General features: G+C 41.9%; 1 protein-coding gene across 1 annotated transcript in view; it reads left to right on the plus strand.

Moving 5' to 3' along the window:
- SEC24A (SEC24 homolog A, COPII coat complex component) overlaps positions 1-12220 on the plus strand; it is a 47269-nt gene extending 35049 nt beyond the window's left edge. The window contains exons 18-23 of the mRNA XM_065409134.1: positions 87-262; positions 2133-2270; positions 3375-3479; positions 3608-3700; positions 4299-4402; positions 12106-12220. Coding sequence (XP_065265206.1) covers positions 87-262; positions 2133-2270; positions 3375-3479; positions 3608-3700; positions 4299-4402; positions 12106-12220 — 731 coding nt within the window. The remainder of the gene's footprint in view (positions 1-86; positions 263-2132; positions 2271-3374; positions 3480-3607; positions 3701-4298; positions 4403-12105) is intronic.
- The last annotated feature ends 6357 nt before the right edge of the window (positions 12221-18577 follow it).

An 18577-nucleotide genomic window follows, 5' to 3' on the forward strand; every position in this document is an offset into this window, starting at 1 on the left:
AGAAGTACAAAATAATACGTGTCAGTAATTCCTAGAAAAGAAATAGGGTATAATTAGCTGTTAAACATCTCTCTTTTGCTTTTTAGCTGTGGACCGGTCAGTTTCTGCTAGTTTAAGTGATGCTCGGGATGCCTTGGTGAATGCTGTAATCGATTCACTATCAGCTTACCGCTCTTCAGTCCTAAGCATTCAGCAGCCTGGTCTGATGGCTTCCTATTCCCTACGACTCTTTCCACTTCATGTACTGGCTCTCTTAAAACAAGTAAGAATGAAAATAAAATCTTTCCAGAGAATGTTATTTTTATATTCAGTATGTCAGTCTGAATGATGTATAAGTAAACATTTCAGTGAGATGATATTATATATGTAGGGTTTTGCCAACATTTGAAGGGGGGTGATTTCTTCATTGGTTTAGATCCAGTTTAATTAAAACCAGCCTTCTCTCCATATACTGTCACAGGAATTGAGGTTGTTCGGCATTTAAGATAACCTCTTCTGGTATAAATGGGACCGCTCTGGAACCAACTTCTTGTCTCACTTCTCCAGGCCCTGGATTTGGTGATTTCTTCTCCTCCTCCTCCTCCTCCTTCCACCCCCCCCCCCCCGGTACCACTGCAAAGCAAGACTTGCTTGTTCACCTAGGCTTTCATTGGGGCCAACTGTAGTAGAAGCTGGCTTGGGTGTCTGTCAGCCACCAACAAAGGGTTTTTTAAAAGTTATCATAATATCTAAATGTGACAAGTTACATATGTATAGGCTGTGTTTGTGTACTGCATCTAGAGCTTATGTCAGATGCATTTATCATACAGCTTCCATTTTTATGAACAATGTGGGGAGGTGGTATAGTTGTGGCGTGGAGTGTGTCATGACAGAAAGAAGGGGCCTCTGTTCCATGTATAGAGCTGCAGCAGTGTAGGATGCGGAGTATGGTGAAGAATAGCACCAGGGAGGTGGAGCTAGAGGGCAAGAAGTTTGGGTGCCTGAGAGTGCATTGGTATTGAGGCAGAAGTGGGCAGCCAAGAGAGGAAGCAAAGGAAAGTGGGAGCAGGGAGTAATATGGGGAGACTTGCCGTGATTGCCTGATACTCCTGACTGCTAGCCTGGGGAACATGCAGCAATTGCTGTTCAGTGTGGCTTTGAGGAGCTTCGCTCTGTGTGCTGCTGACAAGGCAAATCTATACACCAGCTTAATATGGGATGTAGAGCAAGAGGTAAGTGCTAGCTTTCAAATAACTGATCTTTCCCTTTTCTAACAAAGGGGTTTGCAGCATTCCTGAGTCTTGTCTACACTATAAAAGGGAACAATTTCTGAAAATGGCTTTCAGCCGTGGGTCCCCCTGAACTAGTATAGAAAATGGTTTGTGTTAGGATAGATGGTTTACTCTTTCAGAATGCAGCATGATCAAGACCTGGTGGAATCATCTCATTCACACTTTCTCAAATGGTACTAAAAACCCTTGTCAAGTCTATACTATGGCTGTGTTTATGCTGGGGGAGATCTGATCTCTTTAATATAGACAAAGTCAAACACTTGAATGGTTTTCAATACTTGTTTGGGATGGGATCCTGCTTCAGCAGCAGTTCAGCTGTGCATTTACCAATGGAGTGCATTTACCATTAAGTCAGAACACCTCTGACAGAGATGTGCATTAGAGCCGAAGGATTAAGCATAACATGTCTTTGGATTGCGATTTTAAAGTATCATTATGTAGCTTCTTGAGACAAAGTAGTAAGCATAATTTTATTAAAAATCCATCTTAATATGTCATCATTCCAACTCCACTCTTCAGAAAGTGTTCTACAGACATAGGACCAACATATATTACAGTATGTTATGTCAGTGGTTCCAGAGTCCAAAGATACACTGCTTGAGTGATTAGTCACAAAGTTGTTTGCATATAAATAATATACGAAACTTGCTTTGAGTACAGATAATCAATTAAGAAATGCAGATAAATTAAGTAGGGGAGGTCACTACTAATGAAGACTTTTTTATTATATTTTCAGATCAAAATACTTAAGGCTAAATTTTATGTGGGACTCAAAATATTTCTTAACGTAGTCTAGTGCTTTTCACTTGCTGACTTTGAATTAATAAATTAAAATATTTCAAATACTGGTTTTATTCACAGAAAGCATTCCAGACTGGGACAAATATCCGTTTAGATGAGCGTATTTTTACTATGTGTCAAGTGAAAAACCAGCCCCTAATTTTCCTCATGCTTATGACCCATCCCAATCTGTACAGAGTTGACAATCTCACAGATGAGGTATGAGTTTTTTTTACTTACTACACTTGTTCTGTGGTTGCTTGGTTCCAAACACCTTTATTTGTAGTCATGAATATGTATTGCATAGAAAACCCTTTAAATAAGAACTGTATTCTTCAAGGTATGTAGTCTGAGAGCTCACAGGCAGTCACAAGGTTAAAAGTTTTAAAGATACATCAAAGCAACCTATCCATTAAAGGCAAACTGATAGGACAATTCCTTGGCACTTTAATTAAGTCACATGACATGAATCATGCATGTGTGTGTGACTATTAAGAAATTATCATAAAGACTGCCGCACTAAATTGCCACTCCATGTAATCCAGACTTATTCTAAATCAAGTTTTGCAGCAATAACTTGGAAGCAATACGTTCATGAATTATAAAGCGTGAGATGAGGGGTAGTTCCAGTGTTGGATTGCATTTCAGACTAAGTTGAAATGTGTAAAAGTTTACAAATACTGTAAACCATACATACATATAAGATGTAGCTCCATTATTTTCCAGGTTGTCTGTTGGGGGTGGTATAGATGGGCTCTGGAGGGAACATGTGGCTAACACCCCACTCTAGACACAATGTGGATTGGATTCTTTAGACAACCATTTTGAAAAATGTAGCTAGCATTCTGATTTGAAAATCGTCTATTACACTACAAAGCACATCCCCTTAAAAGGGGATATGCTGCAGCAGGAATGATGTGTTTCATACTGTTGTACAACTTCCTTTTTAAAATAAGTGCTGTCATTAGTTCCGTGAACAAGTATGTGTAGGAGTTACTCAGTACAGGCAGACTAATTCTGTACATCCAGACTTTGAAGCCTAACATAATTGTATGAAGTTTTCAGAAGAGAATCAATTTCAATAAGACAAAATAGACTGATTTTTTTATAATAAAGTATGTTGTATCTGAATTTTAAGAATATAAAAGTCAGACCTCAACAGATGATGATGATGATGCTGCACTTGGGTGCAAGGGGTATAATTTGTCCTTAATTGTTTTTACTAATAAAAATGTATTCCACTTGAATATTTTTCATTCCCGTCTGCCTTTTTTATCTATATATCTAGAGGCACACTTACATTGTAGCAATTTTTCTCTTTAGGGAGCCCTCAACATCAATGATAGAACAATACCTCAGCCACCCATTCTCCAGCTGTCCGTGGAGAAGTTGAGTAGGGATGGTGCTTATCTTATGGATGCTGGCTCTGTAAGTTTAAAATTTTATATGAGCTTGTGGGTTTTTCTGAAGACTACTGAGCACTTTAGATATACAGATGAGTATAAGGGTGTATGTATTGCATAGATTAATTCTGTCATTATCGGACTGTCTTGTAGGTAATGTTTATGTGGATTGGAAAGAATTGTGGACAGAATTTTATCAGCCAAGTCCTTGGAGTTCCAAGTTATGTATCAATACCACAGAATATGGTAAGTGCTTGCTTTGGTCTTAAATAAGACAAATAACTTTTTAAAATATAATATATCACCTGTATAAGCTAAAGAGCCTTTTAGAATTGTAGCTGATTATAATTAATTCCAGTTTCAGGAAAAGCTCACTTCCCCCATCATATGCCACTCTTCCTTAAATTCCCCACTTAAAATAATCTTAATCCAGCTCTCTCACCATGAAACCACAATAAATAGAAGTTGATAACCATCAGTTAGATCCAGTAAAAGTCTGAGCAGATTGAGAATATTGGGACCAGGAAGGAGAGTGCGTTAGCTCACCAGCCCTCAGTTGCTGGAAAATTCAAATCCTAGTTTAGGTCACAAGTGAAAATGAATCTGTTAATGTAGTCCCAGTTGTGACAGCCAAAAGCCATTATTCAGTTTGGCACAATTGATAGTTTGTTCAAGGATGATCTGAGACTGAAATTGCAGTGGTATGTGGAACAGCTTCATAGTAACTGTGCCTGCTTTATGCCTGATTACGATGCTTGGCCCTTTTCATTAACACTAAATTAACTCTGTCTCCTAAAGACAGTGTGTGTTATACTATGTATTAATGATAACTTTTGTCTAATAGACGCATCTTCCAGAACTTGAAACAGCTGAATCTACCAGAATAATAGCTTTTATCTCTTGGCTGAGAGAGCAAAGGCCATTCTTCCCTATACTGTATATAATAAGGTAAGTTCTTTTTGACAACTCTAATACACAAGTATGCATGGTCATACTTGCATACATGCCTGCATAGTCATGTCAGCCACTGTAGTGACATATTTTATACTGCATTGCCCTCACACAAGATTTGTAAGAGTTGCGCATAGTGTGAATTGTAAATGCTTGAAAACCTGGCATGTGTCTTTAACTTTTCTTGTTTTGTCATATTTTAATTTGTGGAGGTTTGATGCTTTCTCAGGGCATCCAGAACTGTAAGTCACCTTGTTACCCTTCTGTCTCAGCAAGAGATTTATTGGTGCTATACTGTGTGACAGCTTCCTGCCACCCCTGTCTGCTAGCTAGCCAAACAGACTCCTCAGGACTCTGCCACTCCAAACTTTGCCTTGCAGGGTAACTCTTGGTGTACTTCAGTTCCTGAATCCCCTGGAAGAGTGTTCCTCTGCAGCATCCAGGCTTTGTCACTATATGCCCACAGAAATACCAAGTCCACTGTCTCCAAAGAGACAGAATACACACCAGGCTATTAGCTCAATTGAGGATGCACACCTTACTTTAGTATAATAGCACTGAGATGAATTTATAATAAAACAAGAATAAGTGATACTAAGCAGATAATAGAAATAGAAAATGGTTACAAATAAACAAAAGAATAACATGCTTCTAAAAGTCTGCCTATAACCATAGCAGGCTCAAAGCTTTGTTCTCACCTACAATTGCTTTTCAGCATTACCAACCCACATAGTTGGGGATCCGCCCTTCATAGTTGCAAAGAGCGCTGACCTCTTTGTTCCCTCAGTGATGGATCACAAGATGCCCTTTTGCTTTTCCTTATATTCCCCAATGTTAATTGTCTTTGTCTCAAGAATCAGGATGACACCCTGGGGTTCAGACTGCGGTCTCTTCCTGTGTGCTAACACCATGCTTTTCCACATCCTCCTGATAACTGGTGTTTACTGCAGATACAAATAAATTGCCCATTGTCTGTGGCATCCCCATGCTCAGTTTACATTATAGACAGGCAAATCAATATTCTTCTTCGAGTGATGGTCCCTATCTGTATTCCACACGTTGGGTGCTCATGTGCCTGAGTCCAGAAGTATTTTTTAGCAGTGTCCCTTGACCCGCAAATGCATGGTGTGTCCCCTCATGCTCTCAGTCAAGTATATAATCGGTAATGCAGGTCAATGCCTCTCCAGTTCCCTCTTACCACCGCATGGCCTGAGTCAGAACCACTGTTCCTTTGTGCCCTTAGTTTTGCTAAGTCAGTGACCACTCCTCGTTCAGTGTATATAGTTGTACATAGTTGTATATTGTCATTTTAGTGATAGATAAGTTAGTGTAGTTTTTCCCCCGTTTTGGGGAACGTGTCCCATCCCATCCCCTCATCTCCCCCCAGGACTATACCCTGGATTCTGGGATTTAAAAACTGTCTCCTGCCCCCACACATTCTCTGTGAACTACAGGCCTCAGCAAGTAAAGTCCTGCAAGTCCTTCCCTCCCCGAACCCAGGAAACTCAAAGCTTTGACTCTGTAAGTAGTTGATGGAGGAAGCCATGGGACAGAGGGCGTACTCGGATCTGGGACCAGCAGAACCCCTGGTACAGCAATTGTCACTGGTGGTGAGTGCCCCTCTGAGCACCTCGCATGCCCTGGATCCATCGGTGCTGAAGACAAAGAATAAGTCCCGACATGAGAGTAAAAAACACTCTCACGGGCATAAGAGCATATCCCTGTCGTGGACTCCTCCTAAGTGCAGCATTTCCTCCTCAAGCCGGCCAAGTCAGGTGAGATGTTGTGCGCAGATCCATCCAGACCAGCGCCCAAGCTTCTCCGTGTGGAGGGTACGGCCAGGTGCAAAGAAGATCCAACGGTACTGATTACTGCCCTGGTACCCACGCATCCAAAACACTCACCGGCACGTGCACTGCCCATCCTACCAGTGCCTCTGTGCCTCCCAGATAGGCCAGCCCTGCAGATGCTGCCTGGGATCTCTGGCATTTCCAGAGGCACACCACAGACTCCTGGATATCTGAGCCTTTCTTTTCGATGGAGGAGCTGATCCTTCAATATCCACAATCTCCACTCCTCTCCGGACCCCCACTCCAATGTTTTCTCCGATGTCCTGCTGAAGTCCAGACTTGCGGCCCAGACTGCCTTATCCCCCAGCATATGATCCATCAGCAGAGGCCTGTACTGCTACCCGTGGGGCCCACCACATCCCAGGGACCCTTCTTACTGACCATAATGGGCACCCGTGGATGCAAGGCACCATCACAGGCATCTTATCGACCATCCCCCATTCGCCCAATGACACTATCTGTCTATGAGGAAGAGGCAGACATTAACCGTTACCGCCAGCTCTGCCGGTCCCCACTGTTGCTTCATCATTGCTGGACGAGGTGCTTATTCCTCTCCCACTCTCGACGCCGGATGACCATTACCAGGACTTGCTCCAGAGAGTAGCAGCAGACTTGGGTATTCCATTGGAAGAGGTCCAGGACCCACATCAGCTCCTGGACATTCTCCAATCCCGATGTGCACAGTACTTATAAGTGATGCAATAAATATTTTACTAGCTAAATGAATTAACAAAACCCTTGAAGACCCAACTACCTTGATAGTAAATCTCTACTAAGTAAATGTGAAAGGCAAGGAAGCTAGGACTGTTAACAGAAAATTTGTTCTTGGCACTGGGATGGTTACTCTAATAGACATATCACTGCGAGAATTTCTTTTTAATCTGCTTAATCACACTTCCCAGTGGAAAGCGAAAACTGCTTTTCTTTCCTTTCCCTTTCTTGTTTGAATTCCATTGCATCTGACCCTTTTCCCTGGACAAGTTAAGAATGAGGTAAAATAAAAGGCTCATTAATCAACCGTACCAATGATAGCAAATTAAGAAGGCTTGTAAAGGGGCCCTCTCAACCCATTAATGAGGCCATTCTTCAACAGGCACGGGCAATATGGCACACTCCTGCCTCCTGTGCTGCCACACCGAAGAGGGCAGCGAGGAGATATTTCATGCCTGCTAAAGGGGCAGTGTCATCCTCCCCCCCTACTCTTCCCCCCTTTCCCCCCCGCTTTCGTCCATTCAGCAATAGAGCGGCCACGCTAGCACCCATAAAAGTCTGCTCCCCCAGATAGGGAGGAAAAGAGGAGGGACCTAGGCAGGAAAGTGTATTCCTCAGCAGGACTACAGTTACGGATTGCAAACTACCAGGCGCCGCTATGACTTAATAACTACAACAAGCTAATAGAGTTCAAGGACAAGCTCCCACCAGACCAACAGCAGCAATTCCAGGTGCTGGTAGACCAGGGGTGACTGATGGCCAAGGTGGGCCTTCAGGCTGTCTGTAGACATGGCTGACATGTCCTCTTGCTCTCTAGTGACCGGGGTCATTATGCACCAGGACTTGTGGCTACAATCGTCTGGCTTTTCCAGGGAGGTCCAAAATACAGTTGAGGACCTCCCCTTTGAGCAAGTTGTTCCATGAGAAGATGGATGAATCCCTTCATGTGCTGAAGGACTCTACGGCCACACTACAGTCCCTTGGTATATACACCCCGGCCCTGAGACACAAGCAGCAGAGACAACCATTCTGTCTGTGACCATATACTCCTTACCTGGCCTACTACCAACGCCAGCAGGATGTGCCACTTAAGTGGCACCGCTTGCAACAGCCACGCTTCCCTGCCTCCGCCACAACCAATTCTTTGACCCTTTCCCAGCAGCAGCCAAAACCTCAGTTTTGACTTGCATGTCGATCCCTTAACCTTCCCCGATGCCACTGCAGTGCCTCATATCATCTATGGGGGCCATTTTGCCCTATTTCCCCACAATTGGGACAAGATCACCATGGACATTTGGGTACTGGAGAACATCCACCATGGATAGTCCATAGAATTTCTCTCATTCCCACCTCCTTGATTCCTCCTTCCCCTGGACTTCTCCTGGGGATCCATCCCATCAATGCATTCTCCAAAAAGAAGAGAAAATCTGCATCTGGAGAGGGCCATAGAGCCTGTCCCACCTCAATGAAAGGGAAAAGGCTTCTACTTACCATACTTCCTCGTCCTGAAGAAGGGTGCCGTGTGCCATCCCATTCTAGATCTTCAAGTGCTAAATATCTTTTTCAGAAAATCCAAATTCTGCATGGTAGCGCTGGCTTAGATTATTTCTTCCCTCCCCCAAGGAGCCTGGTTCACAGCTCTCAACATGGACACTTACTTCAATGTAGATATTCACCCGCGCCACTGCACGTTTCTCCATTTTTGGGTAGGACACCAACACTACCAGTTTCAGGTCCTCTTAGGGTGACCAGATGTCCTGATTTTATAGGGACAATCACGATTTTGGGGTCTTTTTCTTACATAGGCTCCTATTATCCCCCACCCCCCTCCCGATTTTTCACATTTGCTGTCTGGTCACCCTAGGTCCTCTCGTTTGGTATAGCGACAGCTCCAAGAGTGTTCACAAGTGTCTTCGCTGTGGTAGCAGTCCAAATGCACCGCCTCTGCTGCTCAGTATACCCCTACCTTAACAACTGGCTCCTTGTGGTGCTTATCGTGCCAGGAAGTAGCTGCCGCGATCCTCACCCTTTGCATACTATTGGCATCTCTAGGTATTTGTGTCAACAAGGAAAAGTCAGTATTGATACCTACACAGATGATACTTTCTCAGAGCACGTCTTGACTCCATTGCAGCGAGAGGTTTCCTTATGGTGGACTACTTCGCAATACTTATGTCCATCATTGTGGACCTGCATCATAGACCTCACACCACAGTCCGCCTCTCTCTCTCTCTCTCTCTTCTCCCCCTTCCCCCTCCTTGGCCATGTGTTGCCTCCAAGTGTGGCTCCTTTCCATCTACAGAAGCAGCACAGACCATATGCTGGTCATAATCATAGTTCCCCGGATCATGGTAGCCTCACTCACGTGGTGGGCCAATCCTCCCAAGATGATGATCAGCACCCCCTTCACCCTTTCCATATCACAGGTCACCATCACAACAGACGCCTCCCTCACGGGTTGGGAAGCCCACCTGGAGCACCACATGGAGTGTGGATGCCACGGGAGGGCAGGATTTATATAAACGTGCTAGAGCTCCATGCAGTCTGTTCAGTGTGTCAGGCCTTTCTCCTGCTCAGTCAGCCCCTCCACATTCAACTGCTCTCAAACAACATTGCAGCAGTGGTGTACATAAACAAGCGGGGCGGCGCCAGGTCTTCCTCCCTCTGCCCCGAGCCCGTCCGCCTTTGTAACTGGTGCATCAAAAACAACGTAATGCTTCAAGCCACATACCTCCTAGGCACCCAGAATTCCCTGGCCGATGCGCTCAACAGGACTCTCTACTTCAATCACGAGTGAGAGCTACATGACGCCACACTACAGTACCTCTTCGAGAACCAGGGCACCCCTCAGTGGGACCTATTTGCCACCCTGAAGAACCAGAAGCTGCCCCTCTGTTGCTCCATAGTAGAAATAGGGAAGAATTTGCAGGGCGATGCTCTCCTCCTCCCCGGAAGACCACCTCTGTTACTCCTTTCCTCCCATTCTCCTCCTGCTGCAAGTACTACGCAAGATTTGTTGAGACAGAGCCACTGTGATGCTCGTAGCCCCATTCTAGCTCTGTCAGTTCTGGTTCACAGATCTCCTCAGATTCTCCACCTGAACGCCGCTCTGCCTTCACACTCTCCCGGATCTAGTCTCATAAGATCGGGAGAATCCGGCATCCCAATCCCGGCCCTCTTCACCTCACAGCTTGGTATTTGGATGAGGGTCGAGGGTAGACCAGGCATGCTCCACCTCAGTGTGGCAAATCTTTACCCAGAGCGCCGGAGAGAATCCACCAGGGCATGCTACTGAGCAAAATGTAGATGCTTCGCAGTATGGGCTCAATGTGACGGTCACTCACTGAGTGTGGTATCTATACCAGTCGACCTAGACTACCTTCTCGCCCTCAAATGTCCGGCCTAGTCATCAACTCTGTAGGGCTGCACCTGGCAGCAATCAGTGTCTTTCTCCTCTCTCCTCCCCCCCTCCCCTCCCCGGACTGCACCTCAGTGTTTACATACCCCACCACTGTCCACTTCATTGAGGGTTTACTTAACACTTTTCCACCAGTTCTGAAGCCCACACCCCCATGGGACCTTAATCTCATCTTCTCTGCCCTCCCAAAGCCACCCTTTGAACCACTGGCAACATGTTTACTCTCCCACCTTTTGATGAAAGTGACATTCATGGTAGCCAGAACCTCAGCCAGGCAGGTCAGTGAACTAGGAGCCATGATGACAGATCACCCTCCCTCTCACACTATATTCCACAACGACAAGGTGTCCCTATGGCTCCACCCTAAATTCCTCCCAAAGGTAGTGTTGGAATTCCACCTAAACCAGTGCATCCACCTATCTGTTTTCTACCCCAAACCGCACACCTCCCCCACTAACAGGGTCCTACAATCCCTTGATGTCTGCTATGCACTGGCTTTCTACCTTCACAGGACTCAATTCTTTTCGCACATCGCTGAACAGTTCAAGGGTCAAGCACTCTCCTCCAAACCAATCTCCAAATGGGTCTCAGGGAGCATCTGTGAATGCTGCAAACAATCTGGCGTACCCCCGCCTGATGGAGTCACAGCTCACTCTACATGAGTGCAAGCCACCACATCGGCTTCACTGGCGGATGTGTCCTGGCAAGACCTAAGTCGTGCAGCCATCTGGCGCTCTGTCCACACGTTCACAATGCAATACACTATTGCACAAGCGATAGCGGGCTAGGCTGTAATGCAGACCACGCTTCCATTGACATCCTCACACCCACCTCTGTACTGATCACTACTCGCGAGTTACCCACGTGTGGAATACACATAGGGACCATCACTCGAAGAAGAGAGGTTACTTGCCTGTAACTTCTTCAAGATATGTGGTCCCTATCTGTATTCCACTACCCGCTCTTTCTCCCCTCTGCTTCGGACTACATTCCAAGACGGTAAGAGGGAGACTGGAGAGGCACTACCTATTATACCCTCGGCTGGGAGCATGAGGGGATGCACCATACAGGTGCTGGTCAGTGGATACTGCTAAGAAACATTTCAGGATTCAGGTGCATGGCACACCTGCCTACCCACGTGTGCAATACAGATAGGGACCACACATCTCGAAGAACCTCCAGTTACAGACAAGTAACTTCCTCTGCCTTTGTCTAGGACAATTTGTTTATCAAGTCTGCCCCCAAAACATTTTAGGATTTTATTTCCAGCACACGACTCTTTACACACCATCTGTACAAACATCACAGTGAGAATATTGGCTACCACGTCACCAGCTCTCATTTGATACTACACACGACACTCTTTACAGATAAATACTATGATAATAACGTATAAAGTGTCAGACCTGATGGGAGTTTACAGACGAGTGGGCCCTCTACCAGATGGTATTGAGGGGCTCTTACGTTATAAATGTAACCAGCTTGCCTGCGTTTAACATCAGACATTTTAGTGAATTAAATGTGAACATTATCCAGCAATATTGTGGTATGAATGATTGTGAGGCCTACAGTACTGGCTTTTCATTTACACTTCATCAGTTGATGCACTTTATTTTAAATAGCTTTCAAAACGCTAGTTCATCCTATAACTTTAAAAATACTGTACTGTAGAGGTTAGTGAATGTTTCATTTCACTCAGTCATTTTATTTCTATTTCTAAGGGATGAAAGTCCACTGAAATCAAGTTTCCTACAGAACATGATAGAAGACAGAACAGAATCTGCCTTATCATACTATGAGTTCCTCTTGCATATACAGCAGCAAGTGAATAAATGAACCACTGGGTTGTATGGCTCGCTTGCTTAACGAAAATTTCTGCAGTAAAGAACACTTGTGCTTGTAATATCTTTTGTTAAGTTTGTGGCCTGGTGCAGTTGATGAGAAGTTCTCACTGTGATTTCAACAAAGTAAAGCAAATAAAGGACCACACCTGAGAATCATATGTGCAACTACATAATATTGTACTTTTAAAATCAAAATATATTTGAAGAGGTTGGGGATCTTTAATTTGCTGCAAATTATGCTTTTACTGTAAGCAGTTGCAGCATGAAGTACATTTGCAAAGGCAATATTGAAGGGGTGAAATACATTTTGTAAAATGGAGTTCTTTGTTCAAAATGTATATTTCTGTAACTTTTAGTTTTGCTTTTTTGGGGGGGGAGAGGGGAGGGTTGCTGCTAGATTTAAAACCTCAATATGATTGAGTTGCAGGGAAATTATATTGTCTTTATGATACAGTATATCCACTGATTAAAGATTGAACATTTCTTTTAAAAAAGAGAGCTACCTGGTACACTTAAAGTAGCAATGAAACAACTCATTGTGAAATGAACAAATGTTTGGAAAAAAAATTATGAAAATTTTAGAATGTAATGTTCTAGAAATGGTTATGTTGGATAGGTCTAAAGGTAGCTTAAATTGGCCTAGCTGGATTGAGATAGACTGAAGTAATTTGTTAAAAAGCTTTTAAATGCATCAATATTCTTGTACCTAAACTGAAAGACAAAGTTGGCATAGCATACTGTGTAAACTGAAAACTATAATCAAGTGGTCTGGCAGCAAAAATGGGCTAAGACTGACACTGAGCCTTGTGTTTGTAGTTAAAAATAATGAGTTGGTCTTATCTTAATAGTTCATTAAATGGCAGGAAAGTGGGGGAAAAGAAGGTAAAGCATAAAACCACCTGATCCTTTCTGTGCATTACATTAGATTTCTGCTCTAATATAGGTTAACTAAATGTTAGGCCCATAAAATGATTATTTTGTGAAATGAGGCTGTGGTAGCATTTCATCCTTAATTTATCAATATATTTTTGAGACAGCACTGAATATTTTGTTTGACATCTAAAACTGAATCCAAGCAGAAGTAATAATTTTGCTCTTGAAATAAATGGAAAAAAACATATTGGTAGGAAGTGTTTTATAGTTCAGTGAATATATTTAAAGTTCTCAGAAATGTTTTTTTTTATTGAAGCTATGTAACAAGCCTAATTCCAGGACATGTGTGCACACAATATACATGTTTTAATTTAACTGACAGACCTGCAAGTGCTACAAATGAAACATGGACATTGGATTTATAGAAAGCTGGTATTCTTAAATGTAAGATGTGTAAAGTACATGGGAATTAAAGTACATTGGTTGGGGAGCAATCTGTAGATGACAGGCTGTTTCTCTTTATGTTGCTAGTCAATTTCTGCCCCTTATATGCCCATGGAAGAACTGTGATGTGGAAAAATTGTTTTCTACTTTAATTTGCTTTTAGTTCATATTAATGCTCATACACTTATAGCAGACTTGCAAAAATCTCCTTGTTGGGGTCAAGTACTTTTCATTGATGAGTGAAATGTTTACTATAAAGGTAGGCAAGTAGATATTGTGCCTAGGCTAGTAAACTTGTGAAGGTTTTGCAAAGAGGATTTAACAGGATCTGGTAGGATCTCAGTTTCTGCAGCCATTCATCTGCTTCTGCTCCAGTTACAGTGTAATTGACTGACCGGAGTTACCTCAATGCAGGGGAGAAGCAGCTGTTTCTTCATAGAAACATCTTGTGTAATTTGAGCACAAAAAAGCCACTATCATTTGTGCTGATTTTTGTGATGTTTTCAAAAGAGCATTTTGGAACAGATTTACTTCTCCCAAAGATTATTTAAACACCCTGCCTGCTGTGTCTACATGACTAGTGGAAATGTATTTCCCAAAAGTTTTTTATAAGATTGTGCATTATCTTCAGTCAATGTGAAAATATATAGTAAGTACATAGGGGAAAATTATGTTTTAAAATTTACTCGATTACTTTATTTCTGGCTTCACTCACATTTATATCCTAAATTTTTTATTTCTTAAATAAGAATCAGTCATTCAGACAACCACAGTTTTATTAAGTGGTACCTCTTATTCGACATTGGTGAGGCCTCATCTGGAGTACTGTGTCCAGTTTTGGGCCCCACACTACAAGAAGGATGTGGAAAAATTGGAAAGAGTCCAGCGGAGGGCAACAAAAATGATTAGGGGTCTGGAGCGCATGACTTATGAGGAGAGGCTGAGGGAACTGGGATTGTTTAGTCTCCAGAAGAGAAGAATGAGGGGGGATTTGATAGCAGCCTTCAACTACCTGAAGGGGGGTTCCAAAGAGGATGGAACTCGGCTGTTCTCAATGGTGGCAGATGACAGAACAAGGAGCAATGGTCTCAAGTTGCAGTGGGGGAGGTCTAGGTTGGATATTAGGAAACACTATTTCACTAGGAGGGTGGTGAAGCACTGGAACGCGTTACCTAGGGAGGTGGTGGAGTCTCCTTCCTTGGAGGTTTTTAAGGCCCGGCTTGACAAAGCCCTGGCTGGGATGATTTAGTTGGGAATTGGTCCTGCTTTGAGCAGGGGGTTGGACTAGATGACCTCCTGAGGTCCCTCCCAACCCTGAGATTCTATGATTCTATGATTCTCACTCCAGGCACGTGATGATAAAATGTACCCACTAGGATGTTGGAAATCATCCATGCATCTCACAACAGACCCAAAGCCTTTGTTTTTTCTTACTATTACCACATACTTTGTCATTATATTCCATAAACTTACATTTTTAAATATAATGTCTGTTTCAGAGAGAGAGTCACTTGCTTTATGTAAACCAGGATAACAGTTATGAATGTCAGTCTACATGCCAATACAGTAACTAACAACATTTCAAGTTAGGATCCCTAATATTTTTCTCTGTGAAACTTATGAACGAGCGAGCAAATGAACCCATTTGAAGTAGAATGCTTTTGGAATGTCCATATTGTATTTAAGAAATAATCTGCAATATTGAATGTGTAGTTTAATTCCATGCAGGGGGGGACAAAACATGCTGCTTCAATTTGTATTACTCTTACATCATTGCAGAGCATACCGGTGTGTAAACTGCCTATGCCACACTTCTCACTGTATTACAAATGTCAAGAATAACTTGTTTATTTTAAGATCTTAAACAGGCAAGGGTGGTCCTGGTTGTTCTGTCTTAGTGTGACAACCCTACCACAGCACATATACTCTATTTTTCTAGTTTCTGAGGTTTAACTATTTGTTTGACACATTAATGTTAATTCAGTCAACATCAGTACCATCCATTTTAATTTGTATACATTATCTTTTATAATTTAATATATTTGAGTCTCAGTCTAAATAGACTATTTTGCAATAACTAGAATAAGATTTACATTTATTTTATTCAGAGTTAATTTCTTAACAATTTATAATCAAAGATGCAGAATGGCTGTTATATAAGGGACCATCAAATGTGATTTTAAGCTTTTTGTTCACTATTAGGGATGTAATCCTTATAAATTTAATTTTGTAAAGTAGTGTATAATATTGTAATATTAAATCCTTGTTTTCTGAAACTCAGACACAGATCTTCAGCATGAAGTTATAAATCTTGCCCCTTCTGAATCTGAGACAGGATTTACTTGTCCTCCTTTTTACAGTTTGTAATTTTCACTGTTTTATTCCTGTAAAAAGTCATTTGTAACACATGCAAATGCTTATTTTATCTGTGCTAATTTAAAAGATTTGGCTACTCAATAAAACTAATTGAAAGTGCTCACAAAAGTCCATCAGTCCTTTAATTAATAAACAGAAGTGGGATTCCATATTTGACCAATCACTGGGTGACATTTTTTCCCATTGGTTGCATTAGTAACTTCAGTAACAGTAATTGCATAGCTAAAGGAAAAAATTGTAACTTGCTAAAATTGTCAATCTGTAAATGGTACAAAGATTGGGGGATTTCATATTTCAGGAGAAAAAGATGGAAGCATTTCTGTTATGTAATTGCGATCACTGGCAAAATTCCACTTTGTTACTGCACAATATTTATAATAAACTTCAAACAAGGAAAAATCAGATGTACTGGCTTTTGCACCAAGGCATTTGATGACTGTCACTGTAAATTTTTTTCTTAGAGTAAAGCAAGTGTTTTGGGGACATAATTAGTAGCTCCATCTCCAGTGTGCAGCATGGTGGCAGAAAAACTTAAGTATTGACAAATGCAAAGATAACATACATAGGAAGGGATATATGTAACTACTCATACACACAGCTGAGTTCTTAGTTACTTGTAACCATTCAGAAAAAATAGTTGGAAGTCCTGGACAACTCAATTCACTGTGAATTGAGCAGCTGTTTCCACTTTTAGGATGTATAAAGAACAGGGTAGAAAGTAACATTGAAAATAAGCCATTATATAAATAAAGGTATTCTCACCTGGAATGCTGTATTCAAACGTGGTCAGGCTATTGAGGAAAAAAAAGCACAAATAGAACAATCACAGCTGTTGGGTGGTAGAGAAGAAGGTAAATGGGACACTACTGATCCTCCTGTCTCATAATACAAGAAAAAGGAACACTCAGTGTGAAAGGCAACAGATTTAAAAGTAACGAAAGGAAATAATTACAACCGACAAAGGAGTAGGAAAAAAAGTTGCCTATACGCTGGTCTATTCCATAATCTACTACATCTTCCTCTGAAGCATCTGGAACTGGTCACTGTCTGAGAGAAGATACTGGACTAAATAGATGGTTGATCTGGTATGGGAATTGCTACGTTTCAGAATGGTCAGGACCTGTATTTTACTCCTATCTGCTGCGCGAAACCTTTAGCAGCACATGGATCTCTTAATACCAGATTAGGGCATTAGTTGAAGGAAAGATTCTCATCTTCTTGAGCATTAACATGAGGTTAAAACAGTATTTCAGCTAGGTATTTACTAGAGATGGGACTGCACTGTGAAGTTTAGATGTGAATTTTCCTAAAGTTCTGGGGAGTTGAGAGAGGTTTGCAATTCAGGCCCATCTCTAGTGAGTTAGCTGCATGAGTTTTCAGGCCCATCTCCACGTGTATGTGTTAGTTGCGTGAGTTTTGAACTAGGACAAGAGTACTGTGTAAATACTAAGGTCTAGTTAGCCTTCTTGCTTTGGGGTTAAAAGTAGGGTGGATTTTAAGCCCTTTCCTGGGACTTGGTCATATTTAACGTTCCCACTGCTTTTTGCAAACATAGGAAATTGCCACAGCAATAAGATACAATCTTTCAAAAGCGATACTGAACATCTGTGGTGGAACTAAAGATCCCACGGCACTTTGAGAAGAGCTGTAACTCTGGAATTCTTGTCAGCATTTTTCTCCTCTAAGAGCTGTTTTCTAAGTACTCAGCCTTTTGAGGTTGTCTGTATGAACACCAGCAGTGCAGTAACTGTATACAAACTCACTCTCTTGCAATATACTTTGGGACACCTGGCTATACAATAGTTTACCAGACTAGATTTTACTATTTAAAAAGTTCATTTTGCCATCTCTCTAATGAACAGCACCTCATTCTCCTTCCTACAGGGGGTACTTAGGAAAAACTCATTTCTGAATATGAAGGTACGATGGGGAAGTACATTAACAGATAAAAATTATCAATTGCCGTAGCTATTATCCATAGAAAACTTGACCCAAAAATGGGAATAGCAATGAGCTAATTGAGGCATTTCAGTGTCGGGCACATGGGGCAGTAAATGGATTTCTGTGGAAAGTGTTTGATTAAACTTGACCTAATGCTTTCAAATTAAATATTAGTATAGAGTTCCAGGAATGTTTGGTTTCTTTTACAGCTAGGGAGTTGTAGATTGTAGAAATTACCACTGCACTCTAATGAATCTAGGCCAATATAGAATATCCTTTGATTTCTATGTTGGCATTAAAATTGAATGGCAGCAAAGTAACTTATGAGTTTGTGTTTAGTTCAGGAAGAGAAAACAGCTGAGTACAATATCTTGTATAGGGAATGGCAAAGCTTTATCAAGTCTTAAATGCCTCACTGGTCTATGAAGAGAACAGTGTGGTGTGGTGGTAATTATATAGACAAACATCCAAGAGCAATACTGTTCAGAACACTAAATTCTGCAGGTTTAGGATTTTGTATGATCAACATTTAATTTCCAGCAGCATTCTCATTCTAACTCTGGATTTTAAGCGTTTTTTTCTGGCCAGAAATACCTAAGATACTTATCAAGGTCATTTGCTCTAGGACTGCACATAGCTGTCTTCTGGATATCTATGCCCAAGTACGTAAAAGACCATTTTTCTTTGTATGCCATCTTTACACTTTATTGCTATA

The sequence above is a fragment of the Emys orbicularis genome, chromosome 8 (genome assembly GCF_028017835.1).
Source record: "Emys orbicularis isolate rEmyOrb1 chromosome 8, rEmyOrb1.hap1, whole genome shotgun sequence".
NCBI classification, from domain to species: Eukaryota; Metazoa; Chordata; order Testudines; family Emydidae; genus Emys; species Emys orbicularis.